Raw genomic sequence first — 19,260 nt, forward strand, 5'->3', positions numbered from 1 at the left:
GGAAAGAGACTTTAGTGACGTGGTGTCATAAAAACACCCTTTCACTCAATGTCAACAAAAGACTTGGTCATTTGCGTCAGAAAGAGGGATGGTGCACGTGATCCTGAAAACTGTATCTCAAAGGTGTTGAGGTTGAGAGCTTCATGTTCCTAGGTATTAAGATAATCAATAGCATGTCCTGTCCAATTATGGTGATTTTACAGACAAGAAAACTCACTAACTTCTCTACTGACCCAGGAAGCTGAAGAAATTTTGCATGTCACTGTCCAGTCTTGCCCATTTTTATCAAACATTATTCCTGGATGTATAACAGATCGGCATGGCAACTGCTCTGCACGTGAGCACAAGAAACTGCAGTGTTATGGACAGTTCAGGAACAACCTCACTTCCAAGTACACTCTCTATACCTGTCACTGCCTCGGTACAGCAGCCCGTGTAATCAAAGACCCCACCCACCCTCGACATACTCTTTCTCCCCTCTCCCATCAGACAGAAGATGCAAAAGCCAGGTTCAAAGATAGCTTCTATCCCACAGTTATCAAACTCTTGAATGGAGCTTGTGTGAGGACTCTTGGCCTTACCTCATTATGATCTTGGACGTTACTGTTTCTCTGCACTGCACCTTTCCGTAGCTTTTACATTTTATTCTGCATTGTTAACTTTATTCTAGTTCAGTGCACTGGGTACTGATTTGATCAGTATAAACAATATCTTGGTATATGTGACAATAGTAAACCAATACCACTACCAAATAGTTTCAGTTTATATTGTGCGCAGTACCTTGTTACAGTGCCATTAGGCAACACTTCACTTCACTGGCATGTTCACTCAGATCTGTGCTATCTCGTACATTATACAGATTATATTACCCTTTTGAAATTTGAATTTGGAATTGGTTTATTATTGTCACGTACTGAGATACAGTGAAAATCTTCATCTTGCATGCTATTCATACAGGTTAATTCATTACACGGTGCTTTGAAGTAGAACAAGGTGTTGGACAGGATTGTAGAGTTGTTATTTTTCTTGTAGTTGAACATTCCTATGCTTCTTATATTTTCATATAATCCTCCGGATACATGTGAATTCATGATACATGTGAATTCAGTGAATTTCTCAGTAATTATGGTCCAGTTGCTTCTGTATTTTTCTAGAAATGTCGTTTTCAGAAGCAGATGTCACGTCACTTGAATCTGGCTATCTTGCAGGTTAATTGTTATCACTGGAATTTTTCTTATTTCTAATCTGAGGGTGAGACAACAGTGACTGCTTTTCCCTTTTTCTTTTTTGTGCTCTCTCAGCTCCTCTTTCTTGTTCGGCTCCCACTCTTGTGACACAAGGTAAAACAATTGTAGACAATGCCTTTTATGCCTCATTCTTGACTTCCAGCTCTGGAGGACAGGCACCAGAAAGAGGTGATGGGCAGGCCATGAGGGTGGGGAGGGGAAGAGTATGGGTGAAAGGACCCCCAGAATGAGGGAGAACAAAGGGGACAGGGAATCAGAGGGGCATGCTCTATATATAGAGATAGATAGATATAGAAATCTATATGTATATGCAGATAGGTACGTACAGATGGATATATAGATATAAATATACAGTGGATATATAGATACAGATATATGGTGGATATATAGATATACAGTGGATATATAGCTATATGGTGGATATATAGATATAGGGTGGATATTTATAAATAGATATACGGTGGATTCCAGTTAACATCGAGACAAATACATTTTGGCCCAATTAAGCAGCTGCCAGAATTAGCCAAAGTTTCATGGAACTAGTTAAAAAGACAAACTGAGTAACAAATTATGTATTTAAATGAAGCACAGAACAAATTATAAAACTACCAACAGTACTACAGTAGTTTAAAACTGTATTAGTTCCTTATAGTTATTGACGGAGGAATTCATCCAGTACACCCAATGAGCAAAATCAGCACAATCCATGGTGCAGATAATGGACTGGCTTCACACAATGATATCATCGATTGCGTCCTCTAAACCTTCATTTTCATTGTAACATTGTAAATTGACATACACACAGACAGTGTGGCCATCTTCGGCAACTCCCTGTGGGATGGAGAGAATTGTTCCTCTTTTGAATTGCTTTTGCTGTACTCTGCAGCTTGTAATTTCCCTCCAAACAATGGACTAATAAATCACCTCGATGATCCTCAGATCTCACGATCGACTGAAGAACCTGGACCAGTCAGGCATGTTGCCATGGCCTGAAGTGTGGCAGAAGAGGGGAATCCATGCAGAGAGGTAAAACCCCCTCTACCCAGCATCTTGTTGGCAAATGGAAAGATACTGGAGAATCAAACTAAGGATCTGAGGGCAAGACTCTGTATCAGAGGCAGATGAGAGTCAACTCAATTGTATGGTTTATCAAAACTTGCTTATATGTGGACACAACAGTCAGACCAGAAGGATTTACGATTTACAGAATGGACTGAACTGCAGATTCAGGGAAGAGCTGTGTGCTTTATGCTTAATTCTCATTGGTGCTTTGACATGGTGGTTTGGTGGAGCATGTGTTTCCCCAACTTGGAACATTTAATAGTGAAATGCCGTGCATTCTATTTACCTTGGGAGTTCTCAAGGTAATCCTGACTACAGTGTGTATACCACCAGTGTCCGACTATCATCAACCACGCCATGATGCCATCTCTAAACAAGAAACATCCCATCCAATGCATCCAAATTATAGTCAGAAACTTCAACTAAGCTTGTTTGAAAAAACCTGCCTAATTATCCACTGGTCCCAACATACTGGACCACTGCTATATTAAGATAAGGAATGCCTTACCCAGACAGATTTTGGTAAATTGGATCACTTGGCTGTCCTTCTCCTCCCTGCATATCGACAGAGCGGAAAAGGAAAGGTTCCAGAGGTTAGGACAACTGAGAAGTGCTCACGGGAGGCAGAGGAACAATTATGGCATTGATCTGAGTCAGTAGACTGGACCGTGTTGAAGCGCTCATCTAGATAACTGAATGAATACACCATGGTTATAGCAGACTTTGTTAAAGCAGCTGTAGATGAATGTGCCCCCACAAGCCCTGGATGAACCATCTGCTGAGGGCCAGATCAGAGAGGCTCAAGTCTGGAGACCAAGAAAGCCACAAGAGGAGCAGGTCTGATCTCCAGAAAGCCACCTCATGGGTGAAGTGGGAATTCAAGACCAAACTTGAATCAACGAAGGATACTCATCAGCTGTGCAGGGCTGGAATGCTATCACCTCCTACAAGGTTAAATGGGGTGACATGGCGGATAGCAGGGCTTCACTTCCAGATGAGCTCAGTGGCTTCTAAGCTCACTTTGACCATTAGAACATAGAGAAACCATCACAAACCCCCACATCCCCTGATGATCCAGTGATCTCAATCTCTGAGACTGACGTGTGGGCTGTCCTCAGGATGGTGAATCCACGGAAAGCATCTGGACTGGATGGGATAACCTGGCCACAAACTGAGGACCTGTGATAACCAGCTGGCTGGTGTGTTCTCTGAAATCTTCAGCCTCTCACTTCAGCAGTGTGTGCTACCCACCTGCTTCGAGCAGGCTTCGATTATGCAAGAGCTTGGTGACCTGCCTCAGTGACTATCTCCCAGTTGCACTGACAACCACCAAATCAAAGCAAGAGACTGAAAATTTGGCTGAGTGGTGTCATATCAACAACCTCTCTCTCAATGTCAGCAAGACCAAGGAACTAGAGAGGGGAACGAGAGGTCCATGAGCTAATCATCATCAGAGGATCTGAGGTGGAGAGGTTAGCAATTTTAAATTCCTAGGAGCTACCATTTCAGAGGACCTGTCCTGGACCCAGCACATAAGAGCAATGGTGAAGAAAGCGCAGTGGGGCCTCTACTTCCTTAGGAGTTTGCAGAGATTCCGCATGACATCAAAAACTTCGACAAACTTCTATAGATGTATAGTGGAGAGAGTATTGACTGGCTGCATCATGGCCTGGTATGGAAACACGAATGCCTTTGAACAGAAAATCATACAAAAGGTAGGGGATTTGGCGCAGTACATCAGAGGTAAAGCCCTCCCAACCATTGAGCACATTGACATAAAATGCTGTTGTAGGAAAGCAACGTCCACCATCCAGGTCATGTTCTTTTTTCATTGCTGCTATCAGGTCGAAGGCACAAGAGCCTCAGGACCAAACCACCACGTTCAAGAACAGTTACTACCCTTCAACCATTGGATTCTTTAATAAAAATGGATAATTACGCTCACTTGCCCATCATTGAAATGTTCCTACAGTTAATGATCTCTCTTTAAGGACTCCTTAGCTAACTATCTCATGTTCTCATTATTTGAACTTTGAGCATTCAAAATTATTGTGATACCTTCAAATTCTTTGTAGTTTCTAACTTGTAGTGAAATCATATCCTTTTCACTCCTGGTCATTTCTGGTATCTCCAAGCCTGAATGCTTGAAACCACAGTGAGCAAAATGGTTCCGAATTGCCTTACTGCTTACTTCTCGACAGCTATCAAAGGTTCAAAGTTTCATTTATTATCAAACCATATATCCATATACAACTCTGAAACTCATCTTCTCCAGATAGACACGAAGCAAAGAAAGAATGTGAAAGTCATTCAGAGAGAAACATTGAAAGCCCACCCCCGATCCGCACAAAAAAGAATGACATCCCAATCATCAACCCCCAAAATCCATCCCCTCACACAAAATGGAACAAGAACATTGATCCCCAAAACAACCCCTCTCCCACAAAAAAAAGCACTAACACAACACAGAAGAACATCAATCTTCAACCCTCCTTCCCTCACACAACAAAACGGAAAAGGAACGGGCAATAAAAGCACAGAATATAAAAACCATAAGTCAGAAAAAGTCCGTGGTCCATAAACGCAGTAGTCCAATCCGTAAACACGGAACCACAATACCATCCTCTGATATCACCGACATTCATTGAAAGAGAGGGACACCACACGAGGCAGAGGGGCCTACCTGCCTGCCACACTGAGCCACACAGTGATTAGCCTCTCATAGATTCCTTCTCTGGCAGTGACCAAAAGGAAGGCAGTTGGTGCTGAACTCTTGCTCACCATCTACATCATCTTGATGTCTCAATCTTCTTTAGTGTTTTAATTGGTAAGGAATGGATGCTTTAATCAGTGAAATGAGGTTGAACATTGGCTCACATCCTGTCTCGAAGTTTCTTTGCCTCAAGGCTGTACGAGTACACGTTCACTTTTCAAGTCAACTCATGTTGCTTTTATTGTCATTTCAACCATAACTGCTGGTATAGTTCACAGTAAGGATGAAACAATGTTCCTCCAGGACCATGGTGCTACATGAAACATAGGAAACATCCCAGAGACAGGAAAGCGCTGATTACTCAAACCATCTCCAGTCTGTAAATAACAGGCTCTAATACTCTTAGAAACACAGTTAAGGTGAACAACAGACATTAAGAAAGTAAAATTGACACTTTTGTGGCAAAACTATCAGTGACAAAAATCACCGCGTTTTAAACACAATCACGTGTAACTTGTGCTGTTTAAAAACTGTTTTTTTAAGCATGGCTTAGCATCTGATGGCTGCACAAGTGGGGGCGAGACTGACGCTAGTTAGAAAATATTCGGCAACAGTTTCTTGCACCACCTTTTCCTTCTCTTTCCTCTTTGTTCATGCTACTCTCCATTTCCAATTCCTTTGTTCTGTTAACACTTTAATAAAATGATCATGAAGCAATGCTTTATGCCCTGTTCAACTTCTGAAAGGACCTTATAGCAAAAACATCAGAATACAAAAAAACTTGGCGTAGTCAGCAGGATGTCAACGAAGATTTAACAACTCAGAAGAATCCCAGCTGATATGGGAATTTTTTGTGCAAACTTAAAAGAAGGTAAGAACTTCCCCTGATTCTAAATCACCTAAGGAACACTGCTTAGTCCTGCTTCAATACACCATCTGGTGAATGTAAAAGAGTGAAGAAACTACTATGCATTGCTGTTCTAGAAAAAAAAACAGATCTGAATTATGCTTGTGGAACACTAAATTTGTACATACTTTTACCCAGGTAAAATATTTCAGTTTGATAACATTAATGAAAAATTCTGGATGAAAAGTATCAGAATGGGCAACTAATACAAGAAGTTATGGATGTCAATAAATTGTTGTCAGTAGTTGCCCAGTTAGAATGTAAAAAGCACTCCAAAATGGTTTAAATGGAAAGCCATGGAAATGCATTCTCAGATAAAAATTGTGAAAGGAAAGATGTGAAAAAGTAAAATAAGTTAAAAGGGTCAAAGAATTAAAAGTACCAAGAACATATGCAGTGGATGTGACAACTGAAATCATGGAAACCAAGTTGGACAATCATAGAGGATGTTTGAGAGATGCAAGCTCAGTGCTCTAACCAGGAAAATTAATTCTGGATGGGGAATGGTTGGAGGTTACGCAGTGATGCAGCATGGAGTTATGGCACTAGTTATAGACTAGCAGCTCCACTATGTTGCTTCCTTATCTGGCACAGCCGATACACTCCCCAGGACACATTGGAGTTAAAAAAATAATCAACATATCTTCTCAATAGTGGTGGAATCCAAAGTTCAGGGCACAAGCTCAACAAATGTTTGAATGTTCTGATAGAACCTCAGATCAAAAACATTAGAACATCCAACATTCCCCAGATCATTCTCGTGAACCTCCTCTGGACCTTCTCCAATGCCAGCACATCCTTTCTTAGATATGGGACCAAAGCACAGGAGTGTATGGCATAGAGCAGAGTGCACCTTCTGCAAAGTGAAACAAATTGGTCCTCTTCCAATTCTGGTGCATCCTCAGCACAATGCAGATAGGCACAGAGCGAATAATCTACATAGCCTTTCCTTTCTTTTGTCTTTCAACATGCTGCTTAGAACTATCTCGTGAATCAAGCTTTCGGTCTAATATCTCCTAACATGGCTTGGTGTTCATTTTTCTTTGGGAATGCTGGACATTTTCAAGATCCAAGATTTAAAAATCAAGTTTATTTATGAAATGTACATGGAAATATACAATGAAATGACTCACTGGCATTAACAACCAACACACCTAAGGGTGTGCTAAGGGCAGCAGGCAAGTGTTACCACACATTCTGGCACCAACATAGCTTGCCCTCTGAGATGAGCAAGATCTATTAATGCTATTAAAGTAAAGGATCAAAGTCAAGGTAAATTTATTATTGAAGTACGTATCTGTCACCATATAGTCCCTTGACATTCATTTTCTTGCAGGCATTCAGATGAAAATAAAGAAATACAAAATATTTTATGAGAAATTATATATAAACGAGTTTGAAAAAAATCAAAGTGCAAAAGAAGATGAATTGTGCAAATAAAAAATAAGTAACACTGAGAACATGAGTTGTAGCATCCTTGACAGGGAGCCTGTATGTTGTGGAATCAGTCAGAGTTATGGCGAGTGAAATTATCCCACTGGTTCAGGACTCTGATGGTTGAGGGGTAATAACTGTTCCTAAACCTGGTAGTGTGGGGCCTAAGGCTCCTGTGCCTCCTGCCCGATGCTAGAAGTGAGAAGAGAGCTTGGCCTGGGAGGTGGCAGTCCTCGCTTTCCGGTTACAGCAGTGCATGTAGATGTGCCCAATGCTGAGGATGGCTTTTCCTGTGATGAACTGGGCTGTATCCACAACATTTCCATCTCTGGGCATTGCCGTTCCCTTGTCCAGTTAGGAGACGCTCCACTGTGCATCTATGGAAGTTTATCAAAGTTTTAGATGACATGCCAGATCGATGCAAACACATTCTCCAGTTTCCTGATCCATCATCCAAGATCATCTTCTGAGGAAATGTTAGACAGACTAAGCTTATACTTGCTGGAGTTTCAAAGAAAGAAAATGGACCCTGAAAGACTCTGGAATGTACTGACAAGATGGATGTGGATGATTCCTCTTGTGGGAGAACCCAGAACTATGGATCATTGTGTTATCACCAGTGAAAGATGGAAACATGATGGAAGCAGTTCTGAAGAAACTTACCGGACTAAAACCCAGAAGGGGTTATAAGCAAAGGTCAGAATAAGACCATCAGATATTGGAGAATTAGGCCATTTGGCCCATGAAGTCTGCTCCACCATTTCATCATGGCTGATCCTCTCAACCCCAATCTCCTGCCTTCTCCCTGTATTCCCTTATGCCCTGACTAATCAAGAATCAATCAGCCTCTGCCTTAAATATACCCAATGCCTTGGCCTCCATAGCCACCTGTGCAACAAATTCTACAGATTCACCACTCCCTGGTAAAGAAATTCCTCCTCATCTCCATTCTAAAAGGACTCTCCTCTATTTTGAGGCTGTGTCTCTAGTCTTAGACTCCTCACCAAAGGAAACAACCTCTCCAAATCCACTCAATTGAGGCCTTTTAACATTTGATAGGTTTCAATGAGGTCACCCCCATTCCTCTGAATTCCAGTGAATACAGGCCTGGAGCCATCAGACACTCTTCACTTAACAAGCCTTTCAATCCTGGAATCATTTTTATAAACCTACTCTGAAACCTCTCCCGTTTCAGCACATCCTTTCTTAGATAGATAAGGGTACTCCAAGTGAGTCCTCACCAGTCCTCAACATTACATCCTTGCATTTATATTCTAGTTCTTTCAAAATGAATGCTAACATCACACTTGCATTCCTCACTTCCTCACCACCAACTCATCCTGCAAATTAGCCTTCAGGGAATCCTCTATGAGGACACCCAAGTCTCTTTGAACCTTAGCTTTTTGGATTTTTTTCTACGCTTTAGAATTAGTCTACGCTTTTATCGTCTGCCAATGTGCATAACCATGTATTTCCCAACACTGTACTCCATCTGCCACTTCTTTGCCCATTCTCCTAATTGGTCTAAGTCCTTCTGCCTACTTCCTCAAAACTACTTGCCCCTCTACTTGTCTTCATATCGTCTGTAAACTTAGACACAAAGCCATGAAGTAGTCATCCAAATCATTGACATATAACATAAAAAGAATCAGTCCCAACACAGACCCCTATGGAACATCACTAGTCACTAGTAGTCAAGCAGAAAAAGGTCCCATTACTCCTATTCGGTCCCCTGCCAATCAGCCAATGTTCTATCAATGTGTGTATCTTTCTGTGATGTCATGGGCTCTTGTTATCACTGACGTCTGTCATGAAATGATAATTGGATTATAATTGCTGTGTGTGAAAAGCCTGCCTCACATACTGTTAGTAGAGATCAATGCATTACACAGTGCTTTGAGGTTTGGTAAATCAACAAGGTGTAGAATAAAGTGTAATAGCTACAGAGGAAATGAAGTACAGCTAAGATATACAGAGCAAGATCATAATAAGGTGGATTGTGAGGTCAAGTGTCCATCTTTCAGTTCTAGGAAACCATTCAGAAGTCATATAACAGTGGGACAGAAGCTGTCCTTGAGATATTTGTAGTCCTGCCCTTTGCTCTGCAGAGGCAGTGCAGGGCAAAACATGAAAATGTACAGTGCCTATAAAAAGTATCCACCACCCCACTCCCTTGGAAGTTTTCATGTTTTATTGTTTTACAACATTGAATCACAGTGGATTTAATTTGGCTTTTTTGACACTGATCAACAGAAAAGTGAAAATAAATCTCTACAAAATGATCTAAATTAATTACAAATATAAAACACAAAATAATTGATTGCATAAGTATTCACCCCTTTAATATGACACACTAAATCATCTCTGGTGCAGCCAATTAGTTTTAGAAGCCACATAATTAATTAAATGGAGATCACCATGTGCAGTCAAGGTATATCAATTGAATGTAGTAAAAAATACACGTCGTACATTGTCTTTTGCCTCTCTTTTGGCCAGATGTGCAGTCCTTCTTAGTTCGAGAGATGTTGTCTCACCCACTCATGCTGAGAGACATTAAATCCTGCTTAGACCTTGAAAAGATTCATTATTCACTTCTTAATTCGGACATAAAGTTCCAAAAGGTGTGGGAACCTTTTCTTGAATATTTTCATAATTCCCGTTTAGATTAAGGGTTCATCCGTCCTTTTTTTATTTCGCATTTAAGTCCCTTCCAGCTTTTTGCAGTTAAGATTTACGGTTTGTTTTTGATGTGTAAACATATTATAGCTCAGGTAGGAGACAATATACCTTCTTTTTATAAATACAGCTCTGTGGTGATAAAAGTTCTGATTAACTTTTCTATATATCGTAAGGCTGGCTTGGAGTTGGGTAGTGGGAGGGTGGGGTGGTAACTAACTTTATACGATTCTACTACAGGTGCTTTTCCTTAACTGTTACGAACTGTACATTTGATACGCTTGTTTTGCACTGTTTAAACCTCTTTTTTTTTACTTTTGTTGTTGCATTGTAGAAACATAAAAAAATTAATTAAAGAAAACACCTGTATCTGGAAGGTCCAGCTGCTGGTGAGTCAGTATCCTGTAAAAAACTACACCATGAAGACAAAAGAACACTCCTGGCAACTCCACAAAAAGGTTATTGAAAAGCACAAGTCAGGAGAAGGATACAAGAAAATTTCCAAGTCACTGAATATCCCTTGGAATACAGTTAAGTCAATCATCAAGCAATGGAAAGAATACGGCACAGCTGCACAAGAGCAGGCCGTCCCCAAAACCTGAGTGACCGTGCAAGAAAGGGGCTAGGGAGGGAGGTCACAAGAGACCTAGATAACTCTGGAAGAGTTACAAGCTTCAGTGGCTGAGATGGGAGAGATAGCACATACAACAACTGTTGCCTGGGTGTTTCACCAGTCACAGTTTTATGGAAGAGTGGCAAAGAGAAAGCCACTGTTGAAAAAAAGCCTTACACGAAATCTCAGCTAGAGTTTGCCAGAAAGCATGTGGGAGACTCTGAAGTCAGCTGGAAGAAGGTTTTATGATCTGATGAAACCAAAATTTTATGGCCATATGACTAAATGCTATGTTCAGCATGAGTCAAACACCACACATCATCAAAAACACACCACCCCTACCGTGAAGCATGGTTGCGGTTGCATCACACTGCAGCAGGCCCTGGAAGGCCTGTGAAGGTAGAGGGTAAAATGAATGCAGCAAAATACAGGGAAATCCTGGAGGAAAACCTGAAGCAATCAGGTTTTCTGAAGAGAACTGCAATTTGGGAGAAGATTTGTTCTGCAACAGGACAATGACCCCCAGCATAAAACCAAAGCTACGCAGGAATGGCTTAAAAGCAACAAAGTTAATGTCCCGGAGTGGCCAAGTCAGAGTCCAGACCTCAATCCACTTGAGAATTTGTGGCTGGACTCACAATCCCCATGCAATCTGACAGAGCTTGTGCAGTTTTGTAAAGAAGAATGGGGAAAAATTGCAGTGTCAAGATGGGCAAAGCTGATAGAGACCTATCCACACAGACTCAAGTCTGTATTTGCTGCCAAAGGTGCATCTACTAAATACTGACTTGAAGGGGGTGAGTAATTATGCAATTAATTGTATTGAGATTAATAATTGTAAGAAATTTAGACCAATTTGTAGAAATTTGTTTTCACTTTGACAGAAAAGAGTCTTTTTCTGCTGATCAATGTCAAAAAAGCCAAATTAAATTTACTGTGATTCACTGTTGTAAAACTTCTGGGGGGGGGGGGAATACTTTTTATAGACACAGTAAGTTGCTAAAGTAAATAAATGGTGCAAACAAACGATAATGAGGTAGTGTTATTGTAGTATGGGTCACCACGCTGAATGACAAGGCACCTGAACTGTTATGGGTTTAGAGATGTCCCTTTTACAACAACCTATGGTCTCACCAATCTACAACCTGACCAATGTCTACTCCTCACAAGAGTGATGTCCAGGCTGCTATGCTTTCAACTTTAGAATCATCAGGTACATAGATCATGTGATTTTAAGGAAGCCGTTCAGAGTCTCTGACCTCAGAGAACTATCTCGCTGAGCTTCAAGCAGATTCCTGTCTCATTGGATCCACCTGTGCCTTGAACATTGATGAGACTTGTCCCTCAGACAGACTCATATTATACAGAGTGAGTCAAACTGGAGAAAATCCAGCATAGGATCATAACTATCCCTCACCACAATTCATCAGCCACACCAAAAATTAACAGAGGCATTTTTCAGGAAAATACCTGGCATCAAGCCTCAAAACGAGAGGATGAACAGCCATTTAACATATTGGAACCAATGACATCCATAGATGGGAAGAGGGATGAGGCCCTGAGGAGGGAGTGTAGAGAGCTAGTAAAAAGCTACAAAACAGAGCCTCAAGGATGGTAATCTCTGGATTACAATCTCTGGTACCAGTGTAAGGTTGATTTGGCAGATGAGTGCGTGGCTGATGCTAGTACAAGGTGCAGGATTTCAGATTTCTGAACCATTGGGATCTCTTCTGGGGAAGGTATATCGTTTACAGGAACGATGGGTTACACCTGATCTCAAGGGGGACCAATATCCTTGTAGGTAGGTTTGCTAGAGCTGTTTAGGGCATATCCCAGGAAATAACATCTGGCACCCAGTCACATAGCAAGATCAGTAGGGGCAGATGACCAAGTGATCTATCACTGAGTTGATCCTAAAGGTGGTGATGGTTAATGAATTTCAGGAGTTTGGGGCCGGGCTTGGTGAAGGTCGCGCTGTCAATGCTGAGGTGAAGGGAAGTTGAGCAAGAGGGCTCATACTTGGAGGAATGAATGGATCTGTTGTTGGAATTGGAAATGGTAAATTGGTTTATTATTGTCACTTGTACCAAGGCAGATCCATGCAGATCACTTCAAAGCACAAGTAGGTTGAGTTACTGCAAGGGAGGAGCGATAACAGGATGCAGAACATAGTATTACAGTTACGGTTAAAGGAAAGTGCAGCTAGATAATAGACATGCTGAGCTAGATTGTGAGGTCAAGTTCTCTTTTTTAATGTACAGGTCATCCAAGAGCACGGTAGAAGCTGTCCTTGAGGTTGGCAGGATGTGTTTTCAGCTTTTTCTGCTCGATAGGAGAGGGAGGAGAGAATACCTGAAATGCGAGGGCCTTGATTTCGCTGGCTGCTTTCCTGAGCCAGTGACAACTGTAGACAGGGGCTGCAAAGGGGAGGCTGTCTGGTTCTTGTGATGTATTGTAACCGTAACAAGAGGCAGCGAGCTGAGGTATGGGGAGTGAATTAACACAAATGGCCTGTGTGGCACAACCCACGTCTGGAAATGAAAGAAGGCACCACAGGACTCCTATCCAGAAAAGGGGTAGCCCAGGTTCAGCTGGAGGAAAGGTTTCGGTCTCTGGCTTCTGGCAGCTGCTATGCCCTGCAAGTAACTGGCTCCTGGATCAGCTTAGTGATGACTGGCTTTGTGGCTTTAGTTTGCAATGTTATTTGCTTACTTTTATTGTTTGCATAATTTATTTTTTCCCTGCACATTAGGTGTTGGATGGTCTTTTTTTAAACTGGGTTCTATTGGGTTTCTTGTTTTGTGGCTGCCTGTAAGGAGATGAATATCAAGGTTGTATATAGTATACATATTCTGATAATAAATGTATTTTGAACTTTTTTTAAGATTAAAGTTTTTGTTATACACAACACCCTATCAAAGGGACATCACAAAACTGAAGAAAATGCAGAGCATCAGGTTTCCCTTTGATTTCACAACCCACAAGCAAAATCTTATTAACGATCCTCTTCATTCTGCAGACTCAGTGATAGTGGCAGGAAACGTGTCTTTACAATCACCAGGATCTCCCAGCTTCACTCTAACCATCACAACAACCAGGATCTCACAGTGGCCACCCGTTTCAACTTCCCATGCTCATTTTAACATGTCTATCTACGCTTCCTCTACTGCCATGATGAGGCCAAATACAGACTGGAGGAGCATCACCTCACGTTCTTCTGGGTAGCCTCCAACCTGATGTCACGAAGGTCGATCTCTCTGACTTCCACGAATCACTCTCACCCGTTCTCGCTTTTTCCATTTTACCCTCTAAGCCCTCCTCTTCACCTTCTCCGCCCTCATGGTGTTCCTGTCACTCCCACCCGTTCTCGCTTTTTCCATTTTACCCTCTAAGCCCTCCTCTTCACCTTCTCCGCCCTCATGGTGTTCCTGTCACTCCCACCCGTTCTCGCTTTTTCCATTTTACCCTCTAAGCCCTCCTCTTCACCTTCTCCGCCCTCATGGTGTTCCTGTCACTCCCACCCGTTCTCGCTTTTTCCATTTTACCCTCTAAGCCCTCCTCTTCACCTTCTCCGCCCTCATGGTGTTCCTGTCACTCCCACCCGTTCTCGCTTTTTCCATTTTACCCTCTAAGCCCTCCTCTTCACCTTCTCCGCCCTCATGGTGTTCCTGTCACTGGATCTGGATCTGCTCCTCTTCCCCTTCATCCATTCTCCTCTCCTATTGGATTCCTTTCCACCTATCACCTCCCAGTTTCTTACATCCTCCCCCTATCTCCCCCACCCACTCACCTTCCTTCTTACTTGGTCTCACCTATCACCTGTCAGCTTGTACTCCACCCTCCCCCTCACCTTCTTAATCTGGCTTCTGCCTCCTTCCTTTCCAGTCCTGATTAAGTGTCTCGGCCTGAAACGTCAACTGTTTATTCCCCTCCATAGATGCTGCCTGATCTGCTGTGTTGCTCCAGAATTTTGTGTTTGTTGCTCAATACAACCCCATTGACAATTGTGCTTCTTCATTTTAATTTTGTTACGTATTCTTAAAATGACTGTAAAATAGTAATTGCAATGTGATGTGTAATGAAGGTTTAAGTATAACCATTTAAATTCAGTTAAGAAAAATATATTAATCATTAAACAAAAACATTCCAAGCATTTTCCAAACTCACCAAGTGCTTAGTTCTCAGCTCACAGGTCACCAGGGTCCTCAGCAAGTGTTGTCTAGCTTGCTGCCTGTTTAAAAGTCAGGAGGCTGCCTCGTGCCCGGGACAGAAACATTAAAGGGGAGCACAGGGGCCAAGATGGATCCCTGACCTGGAGCTCATGTGAAATCCCTGGAACATCGGTCATATCTGGAGAGTTCCCAGCCTGGATAGGGCCATGGCTTGAAACTGGTTCCAGTTCAAATCTGAACAGAGTGAACCGAGTGTGTGGATTGCTTCTCGGAACTGGGATATTGTGGCCATCACAGAAAAGTGGCTGAGAGGAGACTGGCAGCTCAGTGTCCCTGATGCTTCAGGTACGATAGAGGGACAGGTAAGAGTGGAGGGGAGTTACCATTTAGATATGGAGGACATTATTGCTGAGCTTAGAGGGGATATGCTTGAAGGTTCATCTAACAAGACAATTTGGGTAGAAGTTAGAAATAAGAAGGGAATGGTCACTTTTATAGGGTTGTATTATAGACACCCCCTCCACAAGCAAAAGCTGAAGAGCAGATGTGTTGAGGAAGTGCACGTACTTGAGAGAATAGTAGGGTAGTGCTTGAGGGAGATTTCAATTTTCCTGGGCCACCCAGAATGCAAAGGGTCTGGATGGGGCACAGTCTGTACCGGGCATCAAAGACAGTTTCCTTACGCAATATGTGGAGAATGACGTGGGCCAAATTACCCAAGTAGCAATTGGGCAGCACATTGGGTCTGGTGACCACAGTCCTATTAGATTTTAAATAGTTATGGGAAAAGATAGAACAGGTCCACAGTTTGAAGTCCTGAACTGGAGCAGGGGCAACTTTGAGGGCATCAGGCAGAACCTAGCTGGCATCGACTGAGTGACTCTATTTAAAGGCAAGTGGGAGGCTTTTAAAAGGGTCACATCACTGTTAGGAAGAAGGGTAGACATACCAAGTTCAGGGAAACCTGGCTGTTCAGAGACACCATGACTTTGTCAAGGAAAAAGAAAACAAGCATCACATTAGACAGCTGGGTACAAATGAATCCCTTGACAAATATAAAGAGTTTAAGGCCAGGCTTAAAAGGGAAATCAGGAGGGCAAAAGGAGAGTTGGAGATGAATTTAGCAGGCCGGGTAAAAGAAATTCTCATGAGGTTCTTCAGTCATATTAACATTAGACGGGTGACTTGAGAAAGACCAACTCCCCTTAAAGACCATCGTGGCTGCCTATGTATAGAGCTGCAGGAGATGGCTGATATATTTAATGCCTATTTATCTTTGATGCCAAAGAAATGAGGACAATAAATAGTAACGTCTTGGATCTTATGCAGATTACAAAGAAAGAAGTAAATAGGTACGGGAAACCCCAGAGCCTGACCAGATACAGTCCTGCACATTATGGGAGGCCATGGATTAAATTGTGGAGGTCCTTGTAGAGATAATTTCTCCATCATTAGCACTGTTGAAGTTCCAGAAGACAGGAGGGTGGCTAACACTGTGCCATTGTTCTAAAAGGGTAGCAAGGGCAGACCAAGGAACGAAAGGCCTTTGAACCCAAGTTCGGTTATAGAGAGTTTACTGGAGGTAATGCTGAGGGGCACGATCTGCCATCACCTGGATAGTAATGGCCTCATTGAGAGTTTATGTGACATCATGGTTTTGTGTGTGGGAGGTCACAATGATGAGTCTTTTTGAGGTTTTTCGGGGACAGGTGAATGTAGGACAGTGTATGTTGTTTAATATGGAGTTCAATAAGGCCTTGCGTGGAAGGCTGATCTGAAAGGTCAGGGTTCATGGGATTCAGAATTGCCTTGATAGTAGGAAGCAGAGGGTGATGGTTGAAGGTCAGTTCTCCAACAGGAGGCCTGTAATGAGGAGTGTGCCTCAGGGGTCAGTGTTGGGACTTTGGTCATACCTGGGGGATGCAGAAAGTAAGAGGCATTGGAGGAAACACGTTAAAAAATTTATGGTCGGGGGGGGGGAGCAATAGGATTAGGTCTTGGATTGCTGGATGGAAAAGAAGTCTATGTTCATTTATTTCATCTTCTACCAGCTTGGGGCTACATTGCACAACCATAATACAGATTATTGAAAGTGTACCTCATCAGCCAGAGACCTGGACCAGTTAAGGGCAGCTTTGGAGACCAGGCACCTTCACTGACCACCATACTGATTTGGAGATTAACGTGGTGTAGATGCAGGGGAAGTGAAGATGTCAGCACAGCATTGTGGGCCAAAGGCCTGTAGATTTTATAAATCATGGAGATGAAATAAGAGCAGAGATATAGTCACAGGAACATGGCAAAAAAAGGTAGTCATTCATAACACTTTAGTATTTAATATTACAAAAACGTGATGACAATATTTATCAATAACAGTTAAAGCATCAAGCCCTCAGTTAAATCAATTTCCCTACCTTCTTTGCCAGTATGCTATTCAACATAATGCTCATGGCTCAACAGTTCTTTTTATTTATACATTTGCTAATATTAACCAAAAGCAGGTTATTGAAGAAAAATCACTGAAGGAGAATCAATATGTAAATATGGATGCTGTGTGGAAGTGAGGAAGTGGTTATAAACTTGGTTGTTCTGTCTGCAGGCCAGAGCAAGGACACAGTAGGCGGAGCTGCTGCCCCTGGGCTCCAGCAACCCAGGTTCAATCCCCACCTCTGCTGCTGTTTGTGTGCAATTTGCAAATTCTCCCTGGGAACAGGTGAAGGGTAGAGTTGTGGGAGAGTTAATGGAAGTAAGTTATAGGGAAATTTCATGGGAGTGCAGAGAGCCGGAATGGACTTACTGGCCAATTAGCTCCCTTAACGCTGTGTGGAAATACAGCCTCGAGTTCCATCCTGCACCCTGGGCTGCAGACAGCAGAGGCAGTGGGAGTATTAGAGATGGCACAGAGCTAAAGGCCAAAGGGCATATGCTGGATCGGTAACCAGGTACTCCTGTACATCACACCGATTGGCAAGGAGACCTCCTGTCTCGGCTTGGTGCAAAGGATGAAGGGAACCACATCCCGGTAAATTCCCAGACAGCAGCGGGAATAATCAAGCGTGGTAAGATTGGTTTGAGTGGCCATTGGACAGACTGTGGGCTGGTGAATCACAGACCGCTCCAGATGCATTAACGGGCTCAGTAATGGCCAAAGGAAAGGAAGTGGGCAACAGAAGAGAAGTGTACTCAGTGTCTGGGATTTTACTGGCAATGATAAGGCGAGTATCTGCCTCTTCGTCCATTTGCCCTTCGGTTAGGCTGTGACAGCCCAGGAATGACGGTTTTAGGCTTTAAAAATCCCTTATTAATTCCTTATTGTTTGTTTCTTGCCACAGACGCTCCCTGACCTGCTGAATGCCTCCAGCGTTCTGCATGTGCCCCTTAATGATTAGCCTGCTTTTCAGGGCTCTGAATTAACTCATTAATGATCAACCGATTGGAAGACGGGAGCTGCGGATGGCTGAGCTGGCTAGAAGCTGCTGGGCTGCAGGAGGATGTGTTCGCCTTGATGGGGGTGATAATCCTGGATTCCTGCAGGGAGAACACAACGTGAGAAAAGTACATTCTCCCCTTGACCATGTGGATTTCCCCCATGTGCTACGGTTTCCTCCCACATTTCAGAGATGGATGAGGGTTAGTAGGTTCTGAACGTCCTACGTTGGCTTGCGGACTGCCCCCCCCCCCAGAATATCTCAGACTATGTTGGTCATTGGTCAAACAATGCATGAAACTGTATGTTTTGATGTTTCGATGTGACAAATAAAGCTAATCTTAATTGTGAAGCAGTTCTGCATTTGGAAGTTACTTGCTTGCAACAAGCACCAGTTATTTGCACTGTGCAGAGTAATGCAGTACACGTTGTCTTCGGTGCGTGACCAGTACTAGTGTTCCTTGCTGGCTTTCCGCTTCACCACTACAAATACTGAGCGTTAAGTCCATCCTCTGAGCACTTAATGCAAGTTCATGCAGTTCAGAAGGAAAAAAATCACCTGGTCAAAGGAGTAACCTTTCCAACACACCTCCCAGGGCACCATTTTGAAAAAGGCAGGTCCATTGTCTGCAACCAGTATCACAGAGAACAGGAATCTCACGTTGCTGTTCGGCTTGGTGTGTACTGGTTGCTGCATTTTATGTTAGAATGCCTTCTTCACCCATTCGCTTCCTGAACTGAGTAGCACGACCCTAATCACCACAGTGTAATTACACTGCGATCATTTTGCACAGACATGGGCTGCTTTTTAAAAACCCTGATTGTGTTCTTGTAAAACCGGTGCATAACATATCCCATTTATGTTTTCCTTGTGAATGCTGCTCCTCTATTGCCACGTGCCAGTGATGTTGCTGCAAGTACGATTTTTTTATACTTGGACATAGGACAGCAAACTCGACTTTGACTGTAAGTCGGTCGGGACAGCCTGTGGATGTGATGTATAGTGCAA

At 42.7% G+C, this 19,260-nt stretch overlaps 1 protein-coding gene and 1 long non-coding RNA gene across 2 annotated transcripts in view; both read right to left on the bottom strand.

Annotated features, from left to right (window-relative positions):
• Positions 1-6,999: 6,999 nt before the first annotated feature.
• On the bottom strand, positions 7,000-14,349 carry LOC132404276 (uncharacterized). Its single transcript, XR_009515483.1, has 2 exons — positions 14,299-14,349; positions 7,000-7,740 (listed from the first exon to the last, which is right to left on the bottom strand). It is a non-coding gene; the product is annotated as an uncharacterized LOC132404276 (long non-coding RNA).
• A 2,795-nt stretch (positions 14,350-17,144) lies between these two features.
• Positions 17,145-19,260, bottom strand: part of tcn2 (transcobalamin II) — a 31,153-nt gene continuing 29,037 nt past the window's right edge. The window contains exon 10 of the mRNA XM_059988429.1: positions 17,145-18,352. Within this exon, the coding sequence (XP_059844412.1) occupies positions 18,291-18,352 (62 nt within the window). The 3' untranslated portion in view covers positions 17,145-18,290. The remainder of the gene's footprint in view (positions 18,353-19,260) is intronic.

The sequence above is a fragment of the Hypanus sabinus genome, chromosome 13, assembly GCF_030144855.1.
Source record: "Hypanus sabinus isolate sHypSab1 chromosome 13, sHypSab1.hap1, whole genome shotgun sequence".
NCBI classification, from domain to species: domain Eukaryota; kingdom Metazoa; phylum Chordata; class Chondrichthyes; order Myliobatiformes; family Dasyatidae; genus Hypanus; species Hypanus sabinus.